General features: G+C 39.5%; 1 protein-coding gene across 1 annotated transcript; it reads right to left on the reverse strand.

Annotated features, from left to right (window-relative positions):
- Positions 1–5,881: 5,881 nt before the first annotated feature.
- Positions 5,882–6,928, reverse strand: LOC110559130 (olfactory receptor 6Z7-like). The gene has a single exon (XM_021654406.2). The coding sequence runs from the start codon at positions 6,824–6,826 to the stop codon at positions 5,882–5,884; it is 945 nt and encodes a 314-aa protein (XP_021510081.1). The 5' UTR covers positions 6,827–6,928.
- Positions 6,929–22,428: the final 15,500 nt, after the last annotated feature.

The following is a 22,428-nucleotide window of genomic DNA, read 5'->3' on the forward strand; positions in this document are numbered from 1 at the left end:
CCACACAAATAGGAGCCCTCCTTCGGTGCCAAGAAAACATTGTCTGAACATTTCAAATGCCCAGTAGTAGAACTGATATGTACATGAGCCCTGTGTATAGAATGGGGTGCTGCTTTGTCAATAAGTGAGTCCAGCATCCTCCATGTCTAATCTCAGAAATGTAATCCTGAGGGGGGAAAAAACATGCATAAGCATGCAACTGGTATTAATCATTTACATGAAATAAAACTGCAAAAATGTCTCAAAGACATATGCTTTAGAGGCTGGAAAGATGGCTCCATGGGCAAAAGAGCTTCATGTGCAAAGCCTGACATCCTGAGTTTCTAACAGGGGTGTTCCTGGAATACTCCGTGCAAGGAAGGAACTGACTCCTGAAAGTTGTCTTTTAACATACACATGCATGCTGTGACATGTGTGTGCTGCATCCCTCCCTTATTATACATACAAACACATTATTGTTAATTTTAATTGTAATAACAATTAATAAATAAATGTTGAAAAATAGCATTAAGCCAACAAGACGGTTCAGTGAGTAAAGACTCTTGCCACCCAGCCTTATGATCCAAGTTTGATCTCTAACACCCACATGGTGGAAAAGAGAACCTACTCACAAGTTATTCTCTGCCCTCCATACACACACACACACACACACACACACACACACACACACGTTCACACGAAACAAGATGTTCTTAATTTTAAAATAATGTTTATAAATATAAACTCACAATACTTCTTCCATATAAGCCTTGTAAAAAAATCAAAGAAAGTGTGCTAAAAAATGCTTTCAGGCCACCAGCCTTTGCACCAGTCAGGATGGATTCCCTAACACCTAACCCATGTCACAAGAGCTGCCCTCTTGAAGCAGGAGCTGTCTCTGGTTCTGAAACCATGGCGGGTCACTTAGACTGTGCCCTGAAAGCATTCTCCGCGCCTCCGGAGCTGTCCGTGGTCCTGAAACTGGTTCCTGTTTCTCTTCCACTGCACTTTTCCTCTTCAGTTAGATGGATTTCCTTCTCTGGGTCTACTTATCCCTTTGTCATTTATTTTTCATCCTTTCCCTTATATGCGTACTGCAGATGATATAGCTTCTCCTGAAGGCTTTTTTATATGACCTTGCCTCTCTGATAAAATAAGATGCCCTGTGACCCTAATTGATTTCTCAAGAATGATGACTGTATTTTGAAAGATACTGTACGATTTGGGATGAGTCAAAAAGATGTTTTAAAGCATGGGTGGTGGAATGAAACAACAGCTAATGTAGTCCAGGCTGGCTTCAAACTCATTGTATAGTAAAATGTAACTTTGAGCTCTGCCTCTGCTTCCCAAGTTCTGGTATTACAGGCATATGCCACCATACCCAGATCTAATAATATCTTCTTTTGAATTATCTATTACATAAAGAGACCTCATCATATCTTTCACTTGTTACCTGTGCCAACTGTTGGGTGATTTATACATGACAAGATATAGCATGCTCATAAGTTATTTTACTACAAGAATAAAAAAATAGTTTCCATCATGAATACATCACAATTTCATGTATACATGAACACCAAGGACAGTTCTTAAAACGTTTAAAACTCACTTTTACATCATATGGCTAGGTTTGATGATGTCTTCACTTATGACAGACATAAGTAAAGATGCTCTCCATTCTGTGTCATTTTTTAATACTATTATTGACCCAGTAAGTTGATTTTATGAATCTCAGCTTTAGATATACTACCAACTTTAAAAAAAAGCGTGGAAATGACACTAATATGGTTCCAATCCATCAGAGTTTGCATAGGTTCTGAATTTACAAAGCTCATAACATTCATCTCCAGAATGAAGACGTTATCCCATTTTATTTTCTTTTTAAAAATATCTTACCAGTGTATGGTTTATGCAATGTTAACATAAATATAGACAATTTCTTTTTACTATATTACATAGTTTAAACATATTCACCTCTTCTCATTCCTTCCCTTTAGTCTCCAGTCCGTGATCCAGTTGATCTATTCTCTCATGTTTTTCTGGTTTTGTAAATGACCTTGAATTTTAGTGGCTGCCATGGCAATTCATTCCAATGAAGTCTGTGTGTCATTCAGGCTGTTTCTACCATCTAGAGACATTCTATAGGAGAAAGAACTTTTTGTCATCCTTGAAATTATGTAGTTGTACCTTCTTACCTCTGTTTTGAGGCAAAGTGGGTCTTTCTTTTTCTTCTTTAAGAATATCCCAGTTTCTTGCTTGGACATAAGTGAAGATAGCAGCAACTTAAGTGGTTGGACAATGAATTCAAAGCCAAGTGTTTCAGAAAGTTATCTTTAGTTCTTGGCAATGAGTTCTCAACTAGGCTCTCCACATTTTTCTGCATTTGCAAAAGAGTTCTGTTCTTCTAGCCAGCTGCAAGCAGAAGCGCCAACTTAAATCCAAGAACTGGGCCTTAGAGGGCCATCTTAATCTCTGTAGGTTTAGAGCAAAAACTCAAGTAAAACTTTTTCATAAGGTTGTACCGGGGCTTGTGAGGGTGACTCAAAGGCAGCATTGGTTGAAAACAGTTCTCAGAAAGTTCACAACTCCTAACAAGGCCAAGGACTTATGTCAGACACTGGCATCAAACAGGTGTGTGAAATCTAGTCACCGCTCTCAAGTTGCTCCCAAGATACTGAAGGGCACTGAACCTACACAAGATATTTATAAAATCTTGTAATAAGTAGAAAGTGACATGCCAGGTTCAGAAGGTGAGAATCTGGATACTTGGGAATTTCTGTAGGATGTACATATGAACTTGTCTTCGAAGGAATATCACTAGAACACTGTGCTTGGTACAAGACAAGAAAAAATGAGGCAGGAGTTCAAAGAAAATTAAACAAATCTCTCACCACTATCTAAGTGTTATAAAATATGATAAAATATTTCTATTATAAAAAAATCATGCTTAGCACAGAAAGTTGACATCAGACAGCAATGTGAAAACAACACCTTCCACATTTTTCCACACTGAGATATTATTAAAAATTTAAGGCACTGCTTTCTAAAACTGACTCTATGATCTTATATACAAACTGCATTTTGTCATCTGTTTTGAAGCAAGGTCTTGTGTAGTCTAGGCTACCGCTGAACTCACTGTGTACTTCAAGATCCTCTGCCTCCACCTACCAAGCACTGTAATCAAGTGTGCATACCCCCCACACACACACTCTTTATGTTCAAACCCAGACTCTGTGCATGCCAAGCGACACTCAACAAACTGAGTTACATCCCACCCTTCAAGTGCATTTTCAAAGGCTGAAACATAAGTATACTGAATGAAGCTGCTTTTATTTTTCATGTTTATTTATTTTTATTTATATGTGTGAATGTTATGCCTGCATGTATGTACTCTCCATGTGTGCCAAGTGACTGCAGAGGCCAGAAAGTGTTGGGTCTCTTGAAACTGGAGATGGTTGTGAGTCAGCATGTAGGTGTTGGAAACCGAACCTGGGTTGTCTGCAAGAGCAGCCTGTGATCTTAACTGCTGAGCCATCTCTCTGGCTCCAGACATAGTTTTGTAACCTAACTCTTCAATAACACAATGTGTAATTATCATACTTTGTGGTTTACTTATGAATAATTATAGCTGTGTATTTCATCTGTGTTTATCACATCATTGTGTAGATGTGATAGTTTGCATATATTGGACCTCTATAATTTAAGTTTTCCAACAGTTCTCCATTAAAAGCACAAAAGTGAAGCTAGAGAAATGACTCAGCCTTAGTTAAGATCGTGGACTTTTCTTGCATAGTACCTGAGTTCACTTCCCACCACCCATGTCAGGTAGCTCACAACCACCTATAACTTCAGCTCCAAGTGAATCTGATGCTGTGACACCATCTTCTAGCCTCTTAGGGCACCTGTATGCAAACACACATACAAAGACAGACAAACAGATCTTTTTTAAAAGTACAAAATATCACAAAGATATCACAGGCACATACAATATTCTAAATTATTTTCTTTGCAAAAAAAAATCATGTTTTGAGTTGTGTTCTCAGTCAGCATTCATACACACATAATAACACATAGTTTCAATTTTGCCCTGAAAATTGTGTCACCTTTAATTAATATTTTTCATTATTACTAGAGTTTGCAAGTAAAACTTCCCACTGTCCTTAAATTGTTTTTCGTTTCTCAAAATCCCTATGATATCCATATTCGATATTTTTAAATTATAATTTTACTATAAAACTTCAGGTTACAAGCTTCTTGTATGTTTTACCAAGACATATGTAGGACTACAATTAAATATTTTAATGTTATATTCACTATACGGAATACAGTGACATTTTATTTATTTATTTTATTCAGTCATTGACTTATGGGTGAATATAATCATTCATTCTGGTTTCATAAACTTGACACAATGTTACAATCAACCTCCTTTTTCATTTACTATGATCTATTGTTTTAATTGTCTTATGAGATATTCATATAGGTGAAGACACTGAGTCAAAGTTTACAACCAGTTTTAAATATTTTATACAGGTTAATGTGCTATTGTATAAGAAAGTTTAAACCATTTGGTATGTCACCAGAAATACATGAGCATTTGTTAATTGTTCTAAACTCTCCTTAGGTTAAGATGTGAAAATCATCTGAATGTTCTCCAACATGATAGAGTGGTAGCATAATTTTCTATTTAACATTTTATGCAAAGGGCAGTGAGGTCTTTAGATTTGGTAAACATTTGTGTTGTTTCAACTCCTAAGTCAATGATGATGAATAACACCACCTGCCCAAACATAGATTTTGGGGTTTTCTTCCTGTTATTAAGTTTTTAAAAAATAGCATAAAGTAATGATTTCATTACTCCATTTTCATATGCACTTTGTTTGCTCTCCTCCACTCCTCCCATCTTCTGTCCACCTGTTCATCCTCATGTGGCCTCCTCCCTATAGGAGCCCACCTTCTATATGCAGAAGGTGTGTGAGAGAGAGAAGGGGGACTTTAAACACATATAAGATATGCATCTTAAGTAAAGTAAAGGTACATTTTAAGAGCAAAGTATTAAAGGTTTTTCCAGCTAGTTTGTCAGTTGCCCAAAGCCAGCCATTCAGTTAACAGTTGGCTGCACTTTGCTATGACCTCAAACGAACAAGAAACATGCTTCTGCTCAGAAATTATGAATTGTGAAGCTGAAAAGTTCTCTCAGTGGTTAAGAGCATTTGCTGATCTTGCAGAAAACTGAAGATCAATTTCTAGCACCCACATTAGGTCACTCACAACCATTTGTAACTGCAACTCCTGAAAAACCAGTGCCTGCTTCTGGCCTCTGCAGGGACATGCCTGCATGTACATATACTCTTGTCCACACACAAATAAATAAATAAATAAATAAGAATTAAATGTTTTAAAGTTATGACTAAGTGTTCATAATCAATTCACAATAGCCTGGTAGCAGAAACAATTGAACTATCAGTCAATGAATGGACAAATCAGCATAGCCTGTCCATGCAATGCAATGATGAGGTCAAAGAAACAAATGAATCACTGATACTTGCTTCATTATTCATGGACTTAATGCATTATGAACTGTGACAAGAGTCTGCAATAAAAGGTGATATTACATAACTGCATGTCTACAAAATGTCAAAAACAGTGACATCTATGCAGATAGAGTAGATTGGTTATTTTTTTAGCAGGAGTAGAGATACCACAGAAAATTACTTCCAACTTGTACAGGTATTTTTCTGAGAGTGATGAAATTACATGGTGATGATGGTTGTACAATTTTGTGAAAATACTCAAATACTGAATTAGACCTGTTTTAAAGGTGAAGTAATGGTGTATGGATTAGATCTTAACTCAAAAAATAGGATGTAAGTAAATTGAATCTCACCTCTTAAGCACCTGGTCAAACTGAGGACCAGTGCATGGTTCTACGAAAAGCTAATTGCACCTCTCTGTTCCTCAGACAGTAGATTATTGGGTTGCACATGGGTGTGACCACCGTGTAGATGACAGACAACACTTTATTGAGGTCCATGGCCTCTATGCGGCTGGGACGGGCATAGATGAAGATAGTGGCTGAGTAGAAGATGCCCACCACTACCAAGTGGGAGGCGCAGGTGGAGAAGGCTTTGTGGCGGGCAGCAGCTGATGGCATTCCCAGAACTGTTCTACCAATAGCCACATAGGAGGCCATGGCCACAAGGAGTGAACCCCAGAGGATGACAATGGCTGAGATAAAGTCTACCAGCTCCGTGAGGGCCACATGGGTACAGGACAGGTTAAGAAGAGGAGAGACATCACAGAAGAAGTGGTTGAGTACATTGGGACCACAATAGGACAGGCTTGCGATGCATGCTGTTTTGATAACTGAGACCAGCAGCCCACCAAGCCATGAAGACAAGGCTAAGCCCAGGCAGACCTGTGGCCTCATGAGCAGTGGGTAGTGCAGTGGGCGGCAGATGGCCACATAGCGGTCATAAGCCATGGAGGCCAGGAGGGTGCACTCTGTGCAGATGAGAGAGATGAAGAAGAAGAGCTGGGTCATGCAACCTGTGAATGGAACATGGCAGGGTCCTGTCCACAGCCCCAAGAGTAGGGTGGGCATGGTGACTGACACATAACACATCTCCAGGCAGCTGAGGTTGCCCAGGAAGAAGTACATGGGCTTGTGGAGCTCACTGTGACTGCAGATGAGATAGATGATGAGTGTGTTCTCCAGGAGTGTCAGCAGGTAGAGAGTCAGGAAGACTGCAAACAGGGCATCCCTTATGACCAGCCTTGTGGACAAGCCCAGTAAGACAAACTCCTGGACTCTAGTCATGTTGCCCAACTCAAGTGGCTTTTCCATCTAAAAACAAAATACATCTACAAAATATTATTGTCCAAATCTCTCTCCTACCCTACCACCTTAGAACAAAGCCATTATCACAACTCCATGAATCACTTCTTTAAAACATTTTTTTACTATATTTATATATTTTGCATAGCATCTGGGGTGCAAGTGTGGGGGACCTAAAACAGTTCTCTCCTTCCATCATGTAGGTTCCGGGGATCAAACTCTGTTCATCAGTCTTGGCTACGAGCACCATTGCCCACTGAGCCATTTCACCAGCCCTGATACCACTTTTGATTCAATTGTTCCACTTCTATATTTGACCCATAAAAATATTTGTGTATCATCAGTAGTGTCTTTACAAACCATGCCTGACAAAAGGTTACTCTTCTCTCTTTAAAATACCCATATATCCTTACAATTCTTTTAATACACACACATACACACACACCACTTTTTTTGAGACTGTGTATAAGGTAGCACAGGCTGGCCTTGAATCTATTATATAAATGATAGTCTTGAACCCCTGATTATCCTACCTTCGTCTCCTGATGCTAGAATTACCAGCATATGAACCACACTCTATTTACCATAAGCCCCAAGTGCTCTGGTTACAACTGATTCAGGTGCAGCATCCTCTGAGACCCCATGTTTCCCGCTCCATGTCCTCAAATGCTCCGAGCTCCTGCTAGCCCTTCTACCTGAAACACACTTCTCCACATTCTTGCTTTTCATTTTAAAGTGTTAACCCCAGATAGGCCTCTCTCAAGATACCACAGAGGGCCTCTGAAAGGCTCTACCCTGCAGGGTATCTAGGCAGATGTTGAGACTCATAGCCAAACTTTGGGCAGAGTACAGGGAATCTTTTTTTTTAAGTTTTTTTTTATTGATTACACTTTATTCACTTTGTATCGCTCCATAAGCCCCTCCTGCCTCCCTTCCCAGTCCCACCCTCCCTCCCCCTTCTTCACGCATGCCCCTCCCCAAGTCCACTGATAAGGGAGGTCCTACTCTTCTTCCTTCTGCTCTTAGTCTATCAGATAACATCAGGAGTGGCTGCATTTTCATCTTCTTCGGCCTGGTAAGGCTGCTCCCCCCTCAGGGGGAGGTGATCAAAGAGCAGGCCAATCAGATTATGTCAGAGGCAGTCCCTCTTCCCATTACTATGTAACCCTCTTGGAAACTAATCAAGAAAGAAGACCCTGACTAAAATGCTCAATCCCCATCCCGAACGGCAAAGAGGAAGGACAGCAGAAGAAGAAGAAAACAGGAATCAAGCTAGGAACCTGCCATAGAGGGCCTCTGAAAGGCTCTGCCCTGCAGACTATCAAAGCAGATGCTGAGACTTATGGCCAACTGTTGGGCAGAGTGCATGGAATCTTATGTAAGAAGTGGGAAATAGTAAGATCTGGAGAGGACAGGAACTCCACAAGGAGAGCAACAGAATCAGAAAATTGAAACACAGGGGTCTTTCCAGAGACTCATACTCCAACCAAGTACCATGCATGGAGATAACCTAGAACCCCTGCACAGATGAAGCCCATGGCAGTTTCGAGTACAGTGAATATTAAGAAAGAAGTGAAAGATAGTAAGACTTGGAGAGGACAGGAGCTCCACAAGGACAGCAACAGATCCTAAAAGTCTGGGCATAAGGGTCTTTTCTGAAACTGATACTCCAGCCAAGGACCACTCATGGAACCCCTGCACAGAGGTAGCCTGTGGCAGTTTAGTGTCCAAGTGGCCTCCATAGTAATGGGGACAGGAACTGTCTCTGACATGAACTGATTGGCCTGCTCTTTGATCACCTCCCCCCAAGGGAGGAACAGCCTTCCTAGGACACAGAAGAAGACAATGCAGCCACTCCTGATGAGACCTGATAGACTAGAATCAGAGGGAAGGGGAGGAGGACCTCCCTTTTCAGTGGACTGGGAGAGGGACACGGGTAGGGAAGAGGGAAGGTGGGATTGGGAGGGGAAGAGGAAGGGAGATACAGGGGGGATACAAGGTGAATAAACTGTAATTAATAAAAATTAAAAATTAAAAAGAGTCCCACATCAAATCCTGTGTGTCATTATTCCTAATTCCATACTTTACTTCTTCCTTGTAAAATGATGCCTATTAGTTTAAATTACTGGGAGGATCTGGAGGAATGGCTCAGTGGTTAAAAACACTAGATGCCTGGGTTTGGTTCCTGACACCAACGTAGTGGCTCACAACCATCCACAACTCCAGTTCTAAGCTACCTAATGCTTTTTTTTCTGAACTGCACTGGTACCAGGCATGCACTTGGGTCACATGGATACATACAGGCAAAAACATATATATGTATAAAATAAAATGAACAAATCTAAGGGAAAAATTAAACTACTGGTGTGGTTTTTTTTTCAATTGGTCATTTTCTCTCTAGCCAGTTTGTAGCCTTCCTAAGAGCAATAGTGCATTGATTTACATCAGTCTCACTTGGAACTCTGTCTTCCACACTCCATTAAGGACCCTCATACAGTGTGCATGTTCACATTATGCATGGTGATCAGAGGTTGGCTTTCTAAGCATCAGTCTCTCCCGCCACAGGCCTCACAGTAAGTGAATTCAAGATCATTGAGACTCAGGCTCAATTTGCAGTGGTTGTTCATTTATTTTGGCTAGGTTTTGGAGTTTAATTTAGACAGTGTCTCACTTGTGGTCCAGTCTGTCCTGAAAGTCATATTGTGAACCAGAATGACCTTTAGCTCACAGTGAGACTCTCCAGTGCTGGGAGTACAAATATAAGCCACCACGCCTGGCTCTGATGGTTACTAAGTTAGAAGAGACACAATGTAACGCTGTCAGAAACTGCTCTTTAGCCAAAAAAGAAAATCTTCTTTGTTTACCTATTACAATCCTCAAAGTGCTGGATTTATTCAAGCTTCAGTTTTTCCTCTGTAATGTTTTTTTAATGATACTGGCTTCCATGAGCTCTGGTGGAGTTGATACAAGAACATGAAAAGTAAAGTTTTATAGAAATAAGTTATTATTGGTTTTTATATTATTTTACCAAGCCATTTTCTTTTTTAATTAAATTTTTATGTTTATATTAATTACAGTTTATTAACTTTGTATCCCAGCAGTAGCACCCTCTCTCATTCCCTCCCAATCCTACCCTCCCTCCCTCATCTCCTTCCATGCCCCTCTCTAAGTCCACATATAGGGGAGGTCCTCCTCCCCTTCCATCTGACCTTAGCTTATCAGGTCTCATCAGGACTGGTTGCATTGTCCTACTCTGTGGCCTGGCAAGACTGCTCCCAATTCCCGGTAGGGGAGGTGTCAAAGAGCCAGTCACTGAATTCATGTCAGAAACAGTCCCTCTTCCCCTTACTAGGGTACCCACTTGGATACTGAGCTGCCATGGGCTACATCTGAGCAGGGTTATAGGTTACAGAACACCAACAGCACTAAGATCAACAATCAATTAATGGGACCTCATGAAACTGAAAAACTTCTGTAAAGTAAAGGACACTGTCATCAGAACAAAATAACAGCCTACAGATTGTGAAAGGATCTTCACCAACCCTATATCTGACAGAGGGCTAATATCCAGTATATATAAAGAACTAAAGAAGTTAAAAAGAAACAAATCAAGTAATCCAATTTAAAAAAATGGGGTTCAGAGCTAAACAGAGAATTCGCTGTAGAGGAATATAGAATGTCAGAGAAAGACTTAAAGAAATGCTCAACATCCTTAGTCTTCAGGGAGATGCAAATCAAAATGACCCTGAGATTTCATCTTACACCTTCAGAATGGCAAAGATCAAAATCTCAAGTGACAATACATGCTGGAGAGGATGTGAAGAAAGAGGAACCCTCCTCCATTGCTGGTGAGAATGTAAACTTGTACGACTTTGGAAATCAATCTAGCACTTTCTTAGACATTTAGGAATAGTGCTTCCTAAGGATGCAGATATACCACACCTAGGCATATATCCAAAATATGCTCAAGTACACAACAAGGACATTTGCTCAATCATGTTTGTAGCAACTTTATTTGTAATAACCAAAACCTGGAAACAACCCAGATGTCCCTCAACAGAAGAATGGATACAGAAATTGTGGTACATTCACACAATGGAATATTACTCAGCAATTAAAAACAAGGAAATCGGGAAATTTGAAGGCTAATGGTGGGATCTAGAAAAGATCATCCTGAGTGAGGTATCCCAGAAGCAGAAAGACGTACACGGTATATACTCACTTATAAGTGGATATTAGACATATAATATAGAATAAACATACTAAAATCTGTACGCCTAAAGAAGCTAAGCAAGAAGGAGGATCCTAGGTAAGATGATCAGTCCTCACTCAAAAAGACAAATGGGATGGACATTGGAAGGAGAAAACAAGAAACAGGACAGAAGCCTACCACAGAGGGCCTCTGAAAGACTCAACCCAGCAGTGTATCAAAGCAGATGCTGAGACTCATAGCCAAACTTTGGGCAGAGTGCAGGGAATCATATGAAAGAAGGGGGAGATAGTAAGACCTGGAGAGGACAGGAGCTCCATAAGAAAAGCAACAGAACCAAAATATCTGGGCACAGGGGTCTTTTCTAAGACTGATATCCAACCAAGGACCATTCATGGATACCAAGTCATTTTCAAGTGACCACTAATACTACAGTGAATGTCAGTCATTTTCCTAGACACATCATAGTACAGCATAATTCTCATCTCCTTGACTCTGAGTTTGTTTGCCTATTAATTTGAAAACAATGGTAACATTTAACAGCATCTGTAAGTGAATTAGATATGGTAATTTTCTAGAGAAATTGTTCTTGTTCACAGCTGCACTGAATGGTTATATCTAGTTTTATTTTATTTTTGATGGGTCATTGTCATGGGCATTTTTTCTGGTCACTATTATGATAATACCATAATACTATCTCATTGATAATAGCATCACACCCTAGTTTTAAAACCACTTTTCAATTGTGTAGCGCATAATCTTAATACTCTAGAGTGGTTTCATACTATGAGCATGCCTCCAGCATTAACACTGTGAGATGCCCAGGAATGCACAGTGGAAATACAGAAATAAGCAAGACTTGTCCCCAGACAAGAACTTTCTGCTTCCTTCTTCACTGTTGGTTAAACATTGTTGGATAAATTACTCTAACCCATCTAACAATAACTTTGGAAAACAGATGTGATTACCTCCAATGAAGATGTATACCTCCATAATTAAGTAAGGGTCAAGTAGATCTGGGTTTCAGCATTATTAGAGATTGGACAATATATTAGATAGCAATAGCAGTGATAGCAGAAGAACTTACATGCCCTCCGAGAGCCTCCATCTTCTCCAAAACAAATTATGGGTTATAAAGTTGGTCTAATTAGAGGCACATGTGCCAAAATTCTGAAAAATGGTAAACAATAAATATTACCAACTATGATTAAGCCATATGCATCTAAATATAAACATCATATTTGTGGAATGTACATGGTTTATAAACCCAGGTTGCAAAGCATTTTGTAAGTGGTGTGTTACTCCATGCACTTTGCAGAAAAAAAATCAAGCCCAGAAGGAGGATAAATCTTGATTGAGGACACCCAGACAGTGAGCAGGAAATCCAGCAACCAACCCAGGATCTACCTGGATCTGAAGCTAATGACCACTGCTTTACTCTGCACATGTTGGTACTGCAAATCTCTTGTTGTCCTGGCCTCAGAACTGGATTCTGGGGCTATATAGAAAGCAGCCATGAAAAAATAAGTTCAGCCAGGTAAAGGCACCTTCCATGAAACTTTGACAACATCAGCTTGATCCTTGGAGCCCACATGGTATAAGGAGAGAACTGACTTCCCACAAGTTGTCCTCCAACTTTTACACATATGCTGTGGCATATGTACCACATATATGCACCCAAAATCAATCAATAAATACATAAGTAAATAGAAAGGCAAGAACAGTAAAAATTCAGTAAATGTATAGGCAAACTAAAAAGAAACTGAGCAATCAGGACAAAAAGATGTGATCACATTTTGACCAGAGTCCCTCAACAGTTGAAAATGCCCCATTTTTATCTCTCAATCCACATGTTCTATTCCACTCATCCTTGAGAGAAATCTTGTTATGGTAGAAAGAATTTGGGGCTCAGAATTGTGTGAACCAGAACTAAAATTCAAGATCCTAAACTAGTTAGTTGTATGAAAGCCAGCATTTAAAAAAAAATGGGCTTGCTAGTGTTCAGTTTTTTCATCTGTAAAATAAGGCCTATGTGGATAACTACATCAAAGGGCTGAGAGGAGAATTCATGGGAATGAAACAAGAAGATTCAACAACACACCTGAAACAGAGTACATGATGCTGAAGTACCACTTTTCTCATCCTCATCTTTCCTTCTCCAGACCTTGTACCATGATTCTTCCAGTTTGCTTACCTGAGAAGTCTGAGTAGTGTTCCTCTACTGGGGTCTCTGCTCAGTGATGGGATGACACAAGTGTCCACTCGGAGGTAAATTTCTCAGTGATGAACCTAAAGGATTCAGCACTCAGTGGGCCAGGGCATTTCTGAGAGGTCTTGTGTGCCTTCGGCACTGTCCTTGATTCTAAACTAAGAGTCCTAGACCCTCCTCATCCCTTCACCCACTACATGAGCTTCTTGTCTGGACAACGCCAAACTGCTCTGTACTAACAGGCAGGAGGCATGCAGCAAGGCAAGCTTAAGCCGTGGCCGAGGATCTCTGAGACTGCCTTCAAGTCTCTGTGGGATTAAACAACAGATGGAAGAGATTTTTTTCTAAACTGCTATTAGGCTTGAGGAAGAGGGCAGAGGCATGCCCAGTCTGGAGTGTTTTTCCACCGTGTTGATAAATTTCATTCCCTTCTGTATGATAGAAGGTGTGCACCAGGAATATGAAAATAAGCCTGACATTGTCCAAGTTCCTAAGGTACCTGGTAAAGGTTAATATGAAAATGGGACCAGAGACTGGGGGTGGCAGAGAGGAAGACAAATCACATTAACTTTTCCCAGGGAGACACGAACAAATGTCCATTCACCCCAGACAGGGTACCAGTGACAAACCAATGTGATGACATCACTCAAAGTCCAGCCTGAAAAACTAATGACTACATTCAGTTTACTTAAGGAACTTGGTGAGGCTCTGCTAAAATGAGTGTGGGTAACCCCCAAACATCTACATCACCACAAAACCTCCCGCCCCGTCATAGGCAATGACCTCATAGAAGCTGCATCGTGGAGTCTCAGCGTCAGGTAGCCTTCCACTTCCTGAATACTCCAGACTCTCCTAAGTTGACTCACAGCTGGGGTGGGCAAAAGAAACTCTACTTATGGATACTGTGACCCACACACCCCATTTCCACTAAAGAGTGTTAATATCTCTGTTACTATCACTACAGACCTACCTAACCCTATACCAATCTGCTCAGTTTCCAAGGTAGTCTCCAATATGATCCTGTTATCCTGAAGAAAAATGGAGACAAAATTAAGTGTCTAGGAAACCTTCTAAAGCTCCCTTCATCCAGCACAGGTCAGGAAACATTCTGTTGTACAGACACATGTTGGATCATGGGTACAAGTTTAAAATAAATGTTCTTGGGGGCTAGAGAGACAACTCAGAAGTTAAGAATGTTTGTTGTTCTTACAGAGGATCTAAGTTCAGTTTCAAGCACCCACAGTAGGCAGCCTACAACTGCCTGTATCTCCAGCTCCAGAATACTTAATCCTGTCTTCTAGCTTCTATGGATACCTGCATGTGAGTGACACATGTGTGCATGCAAACAGGAATAGAAGAAAGAGAGAGAAAGAGAGAATGTTGTGATATTGTGTAGCAATTTTCTCCAAGATAAAACTTTCCAACTTTGAGGGACATTCCTTATGACACAGAATGTTCTAAGACAGTAAGTAGTTCTTAACCTGTGGGTTGTGACCTTGTGGGGGGGTCAAATGCTCTTTTCACAGGGGCCACCTAAGACCATCAAAAAACACAGATATTTACATTATAATTCATAAGAGTGGCAGAATTACAGTTATAAAGTAGCAGTAAAAATAATTTTTTGGTTGTAGGTCACCACAACATAAGGAACTGTATTAAAGGGTCACAGCATTAGGAAGGTTGAGAACCACTGTTCTAAGGGGAAGTGAAACAGTCCATCCTGCTGGGAAAGCTCTTATGCTCAGGAAGTAAACATAGCTTAAGGAAGTTCTCAAAACTGACCAAGTACACTAGGCTTCTACCTGCCTGAGCACATGTAAGCAAGTAAAAGGTGCCTAGAGACGCTCTCTAACGAGCTGCTCTCCTAGATGATGTTTAAACCACCTGAAATGCACAAGATACACTCTCACCTGTCAAACTGTCTGCAAGTTGTGGAGTGAGCTGAACAATTCCATGCACCATCACCATGTTAGAATGGTCTTTAGGTGATGCAGCTGTCATTGAGTAATTTCTACGCTTGTAAGTAATCCCAGTTAAACTCACTGGTTCAGCAAGTTGGACTTTGGTAACATCATTACTTTGATCTGTCATTGATTTCCTATCTGGAATGAATATACATTATTTGTTCACATCTCCCCAGAAATAGTCATCCACACACAAACACATACACACAGAGCAGAATTTTGTCTCTCTGTCTCTGTCTCTTTATCTCTCTGTCTCTGTGTGTGTATGTGTGTGTGAGAGAGAGTTTATTGACTTCAGTGTATAATTAGTAATGACATTTCAGGCCCCACAGTACATGAACCCAAGAAATACTTTCTGCCTCTTTGGCTGTGATTCTGAACATCTCCAGATGCCCTGCCCAAGGTAGATGTCCTGATGCCCTTACTCACTTTGCTATCATGTCTTGATCTGGATGATTCTGCCTGGAGCATCACCTCATAGCCCCTCCTCCTGAGAAATACAACTCATTCCTGATCCCTGAATTACTCAGAGAAACTGTCAGTAATCTTCTTTATCATCAGAAACTCCTGTCTCCTTTTTTCTGTTTTAATTAATTATTTCATTTGGAGTGCAGTCCTGGGGGTTGAATATAGGGCATCAGATATTCTAGAAAAGTGCTCTTCCACTGAGCTATAAAACTTTCCACATCTGAATGTGTATATATTAAATGTATCATCTTTTATGACTTTCATTACACTTATTTGTGTGTGTGTGTGTGTGTGTGTGTGTGTGCCCATGCCATAGTATACATGTGAAGGTCATAAGACAACTTGCAGAGAGCAGTTCTTCCCTCCCTCCTTTCCTCCTTTGGTTCTCCCTTTTTCCTCATCCATCACTATACTTTTGTAGGAGGTGCTATGCTTAATTCCAATCCTGAGGACATATAATAGCACAATCATCCAGGGCCTCATAGTACATCACAGGCTTCATCAGAGGTCACTCTAATGGGTTTCTTTAGTTTGTGCAAAGTACAGAACAAATACCCCAGACTGAGTGGTTTAAAAACCTCTGTTCTCTTTTTCTGGAGGCTAAAAGTTGAAGATCAAGGTGCTGGCAGATTCATTGCCTGGTGAAGGCTTGCCTCCTGGCTTTCTGACAGTTGCCTTGCTGTGCTCTCATGTGATAAAAAGATCTCTTGTGTCCCCCACACCCTTTATAAGGGCACTAATACCATTGTAAGGGCCTCAACCTTACGATTTCATTCCATGATAACAATCTCCCAACAGCTGACTTCCAATACCATCCATTTATAATTAGAGATCTAGTGTACAGAACTGGAGGAGACACTGTTGTAGTATGTTATTAATATTTACTGTGGGTTTAACTTCTGGTAACGCTGCTGTTAATCCTCAGCAGCTGTAAAACCAAATCACCACACAGAGACTGTGTTTTTAGTTAACCTAGAACACAATGCTGGGCAATATTTACTCCCTCTAAACCTCCAAGCCCTCAGTTTCCTAACATTTAGATTTCCCACATTATACTTGCTTTTTGTTAAATCTTAGGTCTGGTTCATGCTCCAAGTCCTCCAAGCTCTCCCCTCCAGCTCTGCTCTCCTCATGCTCTCCTCTCCTCGAGCTCCTCCTCCTTCTCGCCCCTTCCTGTTCTCTAGCTCCTCCCCTCTTTCCTGTTTTCTGGCTCCTCCCATTGCACAACATTGTATCTAGTTGCTTTATTTGTGTCCTGTTTACACAAGAGTTGAGACAGGATGCTTATAGTGAGTATCACAATGCAATATCCAGATTGAATATCCAGAGAGTTGGGGGTGGGGAAATCAGCATTTGAATTAACAAGGGTAAGGCATATACATTTTAAAAGAACATTATACCAACATTTCCCCCTTTAAGTCCAATAAAAGGCTCCTTTTCTTTCAATACAATAATGATTATGAAATTATGAAAACTGTTAGGTAAGATCTACACATGCAATGTCTAGTCCATGTGTATTTAGCACATAGAGAGGGTATCTTAGGAGAAAATGTCTGATTATCCTATCTATCTTGACAAGTTTAAAGTTCTATACCTAAATTAACTTTTATCCTTATTGGTATTACCTATATAAAAATATTTCTTAATTTCTAAACAACTTAATCTTAAATGTGATACTGTAACTATTTGGTCTTCAACCCCATCAGAGACTTGAGAAGGAATAAAATTAGTTATGAGAGTAAATAGGAAGTGCATGTTAGCAGCTTCCAAAAGATAAAAAATTGACAGAGACAGTTTGCTGCTGAACAGTTAGTCACCCATAACTCTCTATAACGTTGGAGCATCATCTTTAGCCTTCTGGCTCAGAATATTTTGACAGACATATACATGAAGCAGGAACTATTAAGGACTTGCTTACCCTGTCTTAGCAGAGTTCGGCAGTCGACTTGTACTGCATTTAAGCTTGCCCATTTTAGGCAGAATCTGTCTGTTGTGAAGTGAGGGTATTTTCTTTACCTGAGTGGCTTGTTTGCCACATTTGAAGCCATCTCCATATGGAGGTTCTTCGATGCTCATTATCTTCTTTCAGGTAGGCGGGGTGCTGCCAGGAAATGACTTGTCTCATTGTCAAAGAATCTTTAAAATAACAAGAATATTTTAAATGCCATATTCTGTAGGTCTCTGAAGTTTTTGAAGACTACCTATCTTTATGTAATCGCTTTGTATACAAAATCACATCTATCTGTCAAACCTACAAGATATACTCCTGTGATAAATTAGACTAGTGTCTGAAATGACTATGAGTTGAATAACTAACAATTAACTTGCATACCTAATATCCTAACCACCTTTTAATAATAGTTTAAAAGTACTGGAAGTAACCTTGACTTTCTATCAATATACTAAAGCTTATACCAATGTATTAAAAATACTTATTTTTTTGCATCAATATGCAAAATCCTATACCAGAGTTAAAATTAGCCTTATTTGGGAACAACAAATAAAATCTTAAGTTGAGTAGATTCAATAATCTATGCTTTTTTCTATTTCTATAAAATATCCCTGTACATTCCTTGTTTTACTTTGAATAAAACCGTTAATAATAAACATCTCCCAATGAAAATAAAATTCCGTAGCCATAGCAAACAACCAAAAAACATACCCAACCCCCTTTAAAGGAAATTGGACGCTGTTCTCATGAGTTTCTTCTAGCTGACATTGTGGACATGTAGAAATCCTGTAGGGGGCCCAAATAAAAATGGTTAATTAAGCAAGCAATAACATTTGTGGTCCAATAACATTTGAATGTTGAGAAATTTCAGGCTTAATAAAAGTCCTTTTTGGAACAGTCTAAAATGCTGGACCAGTTAAAATTAGTAGCTTTCTTCAAAGTTCTTTTGGGAGCAGGCTTTGATGAGAAAACAGTAATTGAAGCAGTTGAGGCAGGAACAAGCAGATTGCTGGAACATGCAAGATGCTGGAACAGATGTGTCAATGTCTCAGCATGCTGAGGAATGAATCCTTCAGGTTTGATCCAGCATCTCTGGTGTCCAGTTCTTTTGTTCTGCAAACATATAATTTCTCACAAGCATTATAGAGTTCTAAAATTATAAATGTATGAGATGTGCAGGATGAAAGTAAACTGTAAGCCATTTTTATCTATGCAAAATAAAAGGTTAGCATAATACATTTTGAGGATATTATAGCCAAGGATTTATTGGCCAAGTATTGTTGAAGTTTTTGGCTCGAGACACATTTTTATGTCTCAGTCAGTTTTAGAGTTGTTCCCATGTAAAGGGATTAGCAATATAAGTTACCATTATTATTGAACATACAATCATTATCATCAAAACAAGGTTAGATAGGTTAAAATATCTTTTCGGGCTCTTGCGTGCCTGTTGTAGTAGGCCAAGTTGCTACCTATTTCCCTAGAGAAGCCTCCCATTAGAGAGACAAGCTGGTTGCCTTGAGCAATAGAAAATGCATGTTTTATGGAAACTTTATATAAACTCCTTTTTAATTTAGAATATAAGCATACTGTAGGTATCTTGTACCTGTTTTGAGGTTTAGCCCTAGATTTTTATATATGTTGTGGCTATTTGTCCTATCCCCTTGTTTATATAGAATGGGCAGTTATGCCTTTATAGCCAAACTTTATTTAAACTCCCTCTTACCTTTAGCATTTAAGCATACCCTAGGCATCTTGTACCTGGGCTTTACAGTGATAAGCATACTCTAGGCATCTTGTACCTGGGTTTTACACTGTTTGTGGCTATTTTTTGGCTTGTCCCTTATTTATACAGGATGGGCATTTATGCCTTTATAACCAAACTTTATTTGAACTCCCTCTTACCTCTAGCATTTAAGCATACCCTAGGCATCTTGTATCTGGGCTTTACATTGATAGTGGCTATTTTTTGGCTTGCCCCTTATTTATACAGACTGGACAGTTATGCCTTTATAGCCGAACTTTATTTAAACTCTCTTAGCATTAGTGTATAAACTCTCTTACCCTTAGAGTTAAGGATATCCTAGGCATCTTGTTCCTGGACTTTACATTGATAGTGGCTATTTTTTGGCTTGCCCTCTTTTTAAAATGGGATGGACAGTTTTGATTTTTAAACATATGAATATAATTTTTGAGTTTTTAGGATGAAACTAGGTTGTCATGTATTTTGCCATCTTTAAGCCTCTTTTGTCTTTTTTACATAGACACAACCAACATTATTCCCCCTTGAAAATGTCTCACATTTAAAAGGATAAGGCAGTTTCCAAAGCAGTGTGACATTATCTATCTTTACATAAACCTAAAAATGATGTGAATCCAACCTTTAGACCAGTAGGGATATAACATCTGTTATTAAGAAAAAAGAATTTACATGGTAACCTTAAGGAAAATTTTGTCATTTAGAATCTTAGACTATCTCTGTAAGTGGCTAAACAGCAGGAGTTGCCATCTTGGCTTTTATTATGTAAATAAGCTTGATCCAGAACTCAGAGATCTGCCTGTTTCTTTTTACTTTGTGTTGGAAAGAAAGGCATGTGCCTTCACCAACTTGTTCAGATATATATAGTTTCAAATCAGTATATTTGTAACTCAAAGCCTTTAAATGAAAATCAAGGAAAGAGAAAAGAAAATTTTAAGTTTGGGGTCAGTTGTGCCAATTTACGCTGTAACAAACAAAGCCCAGTTGGTTATTTTATTTGATATTTCAGTAAATTGACGGACCCTTACCAGAAAGAGCTGACAAATACCTTGCAGCCAGAGAGCTTTGAATTTTAGCTGTTATTAACCTAATTATTTGGATGAGTACTACTGTCTGTAACTTAGTACCCCAATCCTTAGCCTTTTCCCCATTTTCTCCTTGAACTTTCTTGGAGAAGGCATGGAGAAGAACCAACACCATTAAACATATTGCAACCAAATCCATGAATATGACAGCCAAAATGAAGCCAAAAGGGATTAAAACACCCTCTCTCATGGCAATTTTTTATTTTACATGCAGTTTAGGCCAAACTCTGTCTAGAGGTTTGTCTGCCTCCAGTTCCTTTCTTTCCTGCCATAGCTGTGGAGCTGAGCCAGTTGAGCCAGCCACAGTATAAGAGAGCCATGTTTGTTTACCCCTCAGTTAGACTGCAGCAGCAGCCAGTCTCAGGTCTGCCCACAGGAGGCTGTCTTTTGCTCCTGGGCCAGTTAAAGAGCCTCTCTTAAAGAGCCAGTAACTGACCTGGGAGGTTTTAGATTTTAAGTTTAGGTTTTATCACTGGGAGCTTATTCCCTCCTCCAAATTATATTTAAGTATGATTTAAAAGGTGTGGATTCTTAGATTAATTGGGCGCCATTTGTTATAGAATGTTATTAATATTTACTGTGGGTTTAACTTCTGGTAACGCTGCTGTTAATCCTCAGCAGCTGTAAAACCAAATCACCACACAGAGACTGTGTTTTTAGTTAACCTAGAACACAATGCTGGGCAATATTTACTCCCTCCTAAACCTCCAAGCCCTCAGTTTCCTAACATTTAGATTTCCCACATTATACTTGCTTTTTGTGAAATCTTAGGTCTGGTTCATGCTCCAAGTCCTCCAAACTCTCTCCTCCTCAAAAAGCAAGTATAATGTGGGAAATTTAAATGTTAAGAAACTGAGGGCTTGGAAGTTTAGGAGGCAGTAAATATTGCCCAACATTGTGTTCTAGGTTAACTAAAAACCCAGTCTCTGTGTGGTGATTTGGTTATACAGCTGCTGAGGATTAACAGCAGCATTACAAGAAGTTAAAACAATAGTAAGTATCAATAACTGTCTACAACAAGACACCCATATTTAGTCTGTAAAGTAAAATTTATTAAGAGCATTTTCCTCTCTCATTCATTGTTTTAGGAGGATTCATTGGGAAAAAAAAAACTTCTAGGTAAAAATTTCATATTGTCTCCCAACAGTTATGAGGTATATCCCTCATGGTCTAGAAGCATCAGTGAGCTCCAGGTTCAGTAACAGTAACAAAAAATGAAGTGGAGAGTAATAGAGAAAGACACATGATGTTGACCTCTGACCTCCAGGCATTCATGGGCATGGACTCTCTCTCTCTCTCTCTCTCTTTCTCTCTCTCTCTCTCTCTCTCAAGCATATGTTTATTTTGTAATTAAAATAGCTAAAATAACGTGAAAAGTGGTAGTACAATTGTAATCGTAGCATTCAGGAAGCAGAAGCAGAAAGGGTGTGAGTTGAAGTCCAGCTTGGACTACCTTACGAGTTCCAGGATAGCCTAGGCTACATGGTGAAACCCTGTCTGAAAAAATAAACAAATAAGTTAAATATTTCACAACAAATTTGATAGCTTATTGATTTTTAAGACAGGGTCTCATTGTATGATACAGAATTAACTCCAAACTCACAGATATCCTCCTGCCTCTGCTTTCTGTGTGCTGGAATTAAAAGTGGCATCACACCCTACTAATAACATTTATTTTTAGAAGAGTAGAAAAGTCACATCAAACTCTCAACTAATGTGGTGATATGAATAACAATGTCTCCCACAGTCTCAGATGACTTAGTCACCAAGGACTAGCACTATTTGAAAGGATTAGAAGAATTTGGAGGTGTGACTTTATTGGAAGAAGTGTGTCACTAGGGATGGGCTTTGAGGTTTCAAAAGCCCATGGCAGACACAGGCATTCTCTCTCTCTCTCTCTCTCTCTCTCTCTCTCTCTCTCTCTGTGTGTGTGTGTGTGTGTGTGTGTGTTGTGTGTGTGTGTGTCTG

This window comes from Meriones unguiculatus, chromosome 1 (genome assembly GCF_030254825.1).
Source record: "Meriones unguiculatus strain TT.TT164.6M chromosome 1, Bangor_MerUng_6.1, whole genome shotgun sequence".
NCBI lineage: Eukaryota > Metazoa > Chordata > Mammalia > Rodentia > Muridae > Meriones > Meriones unguiculatus.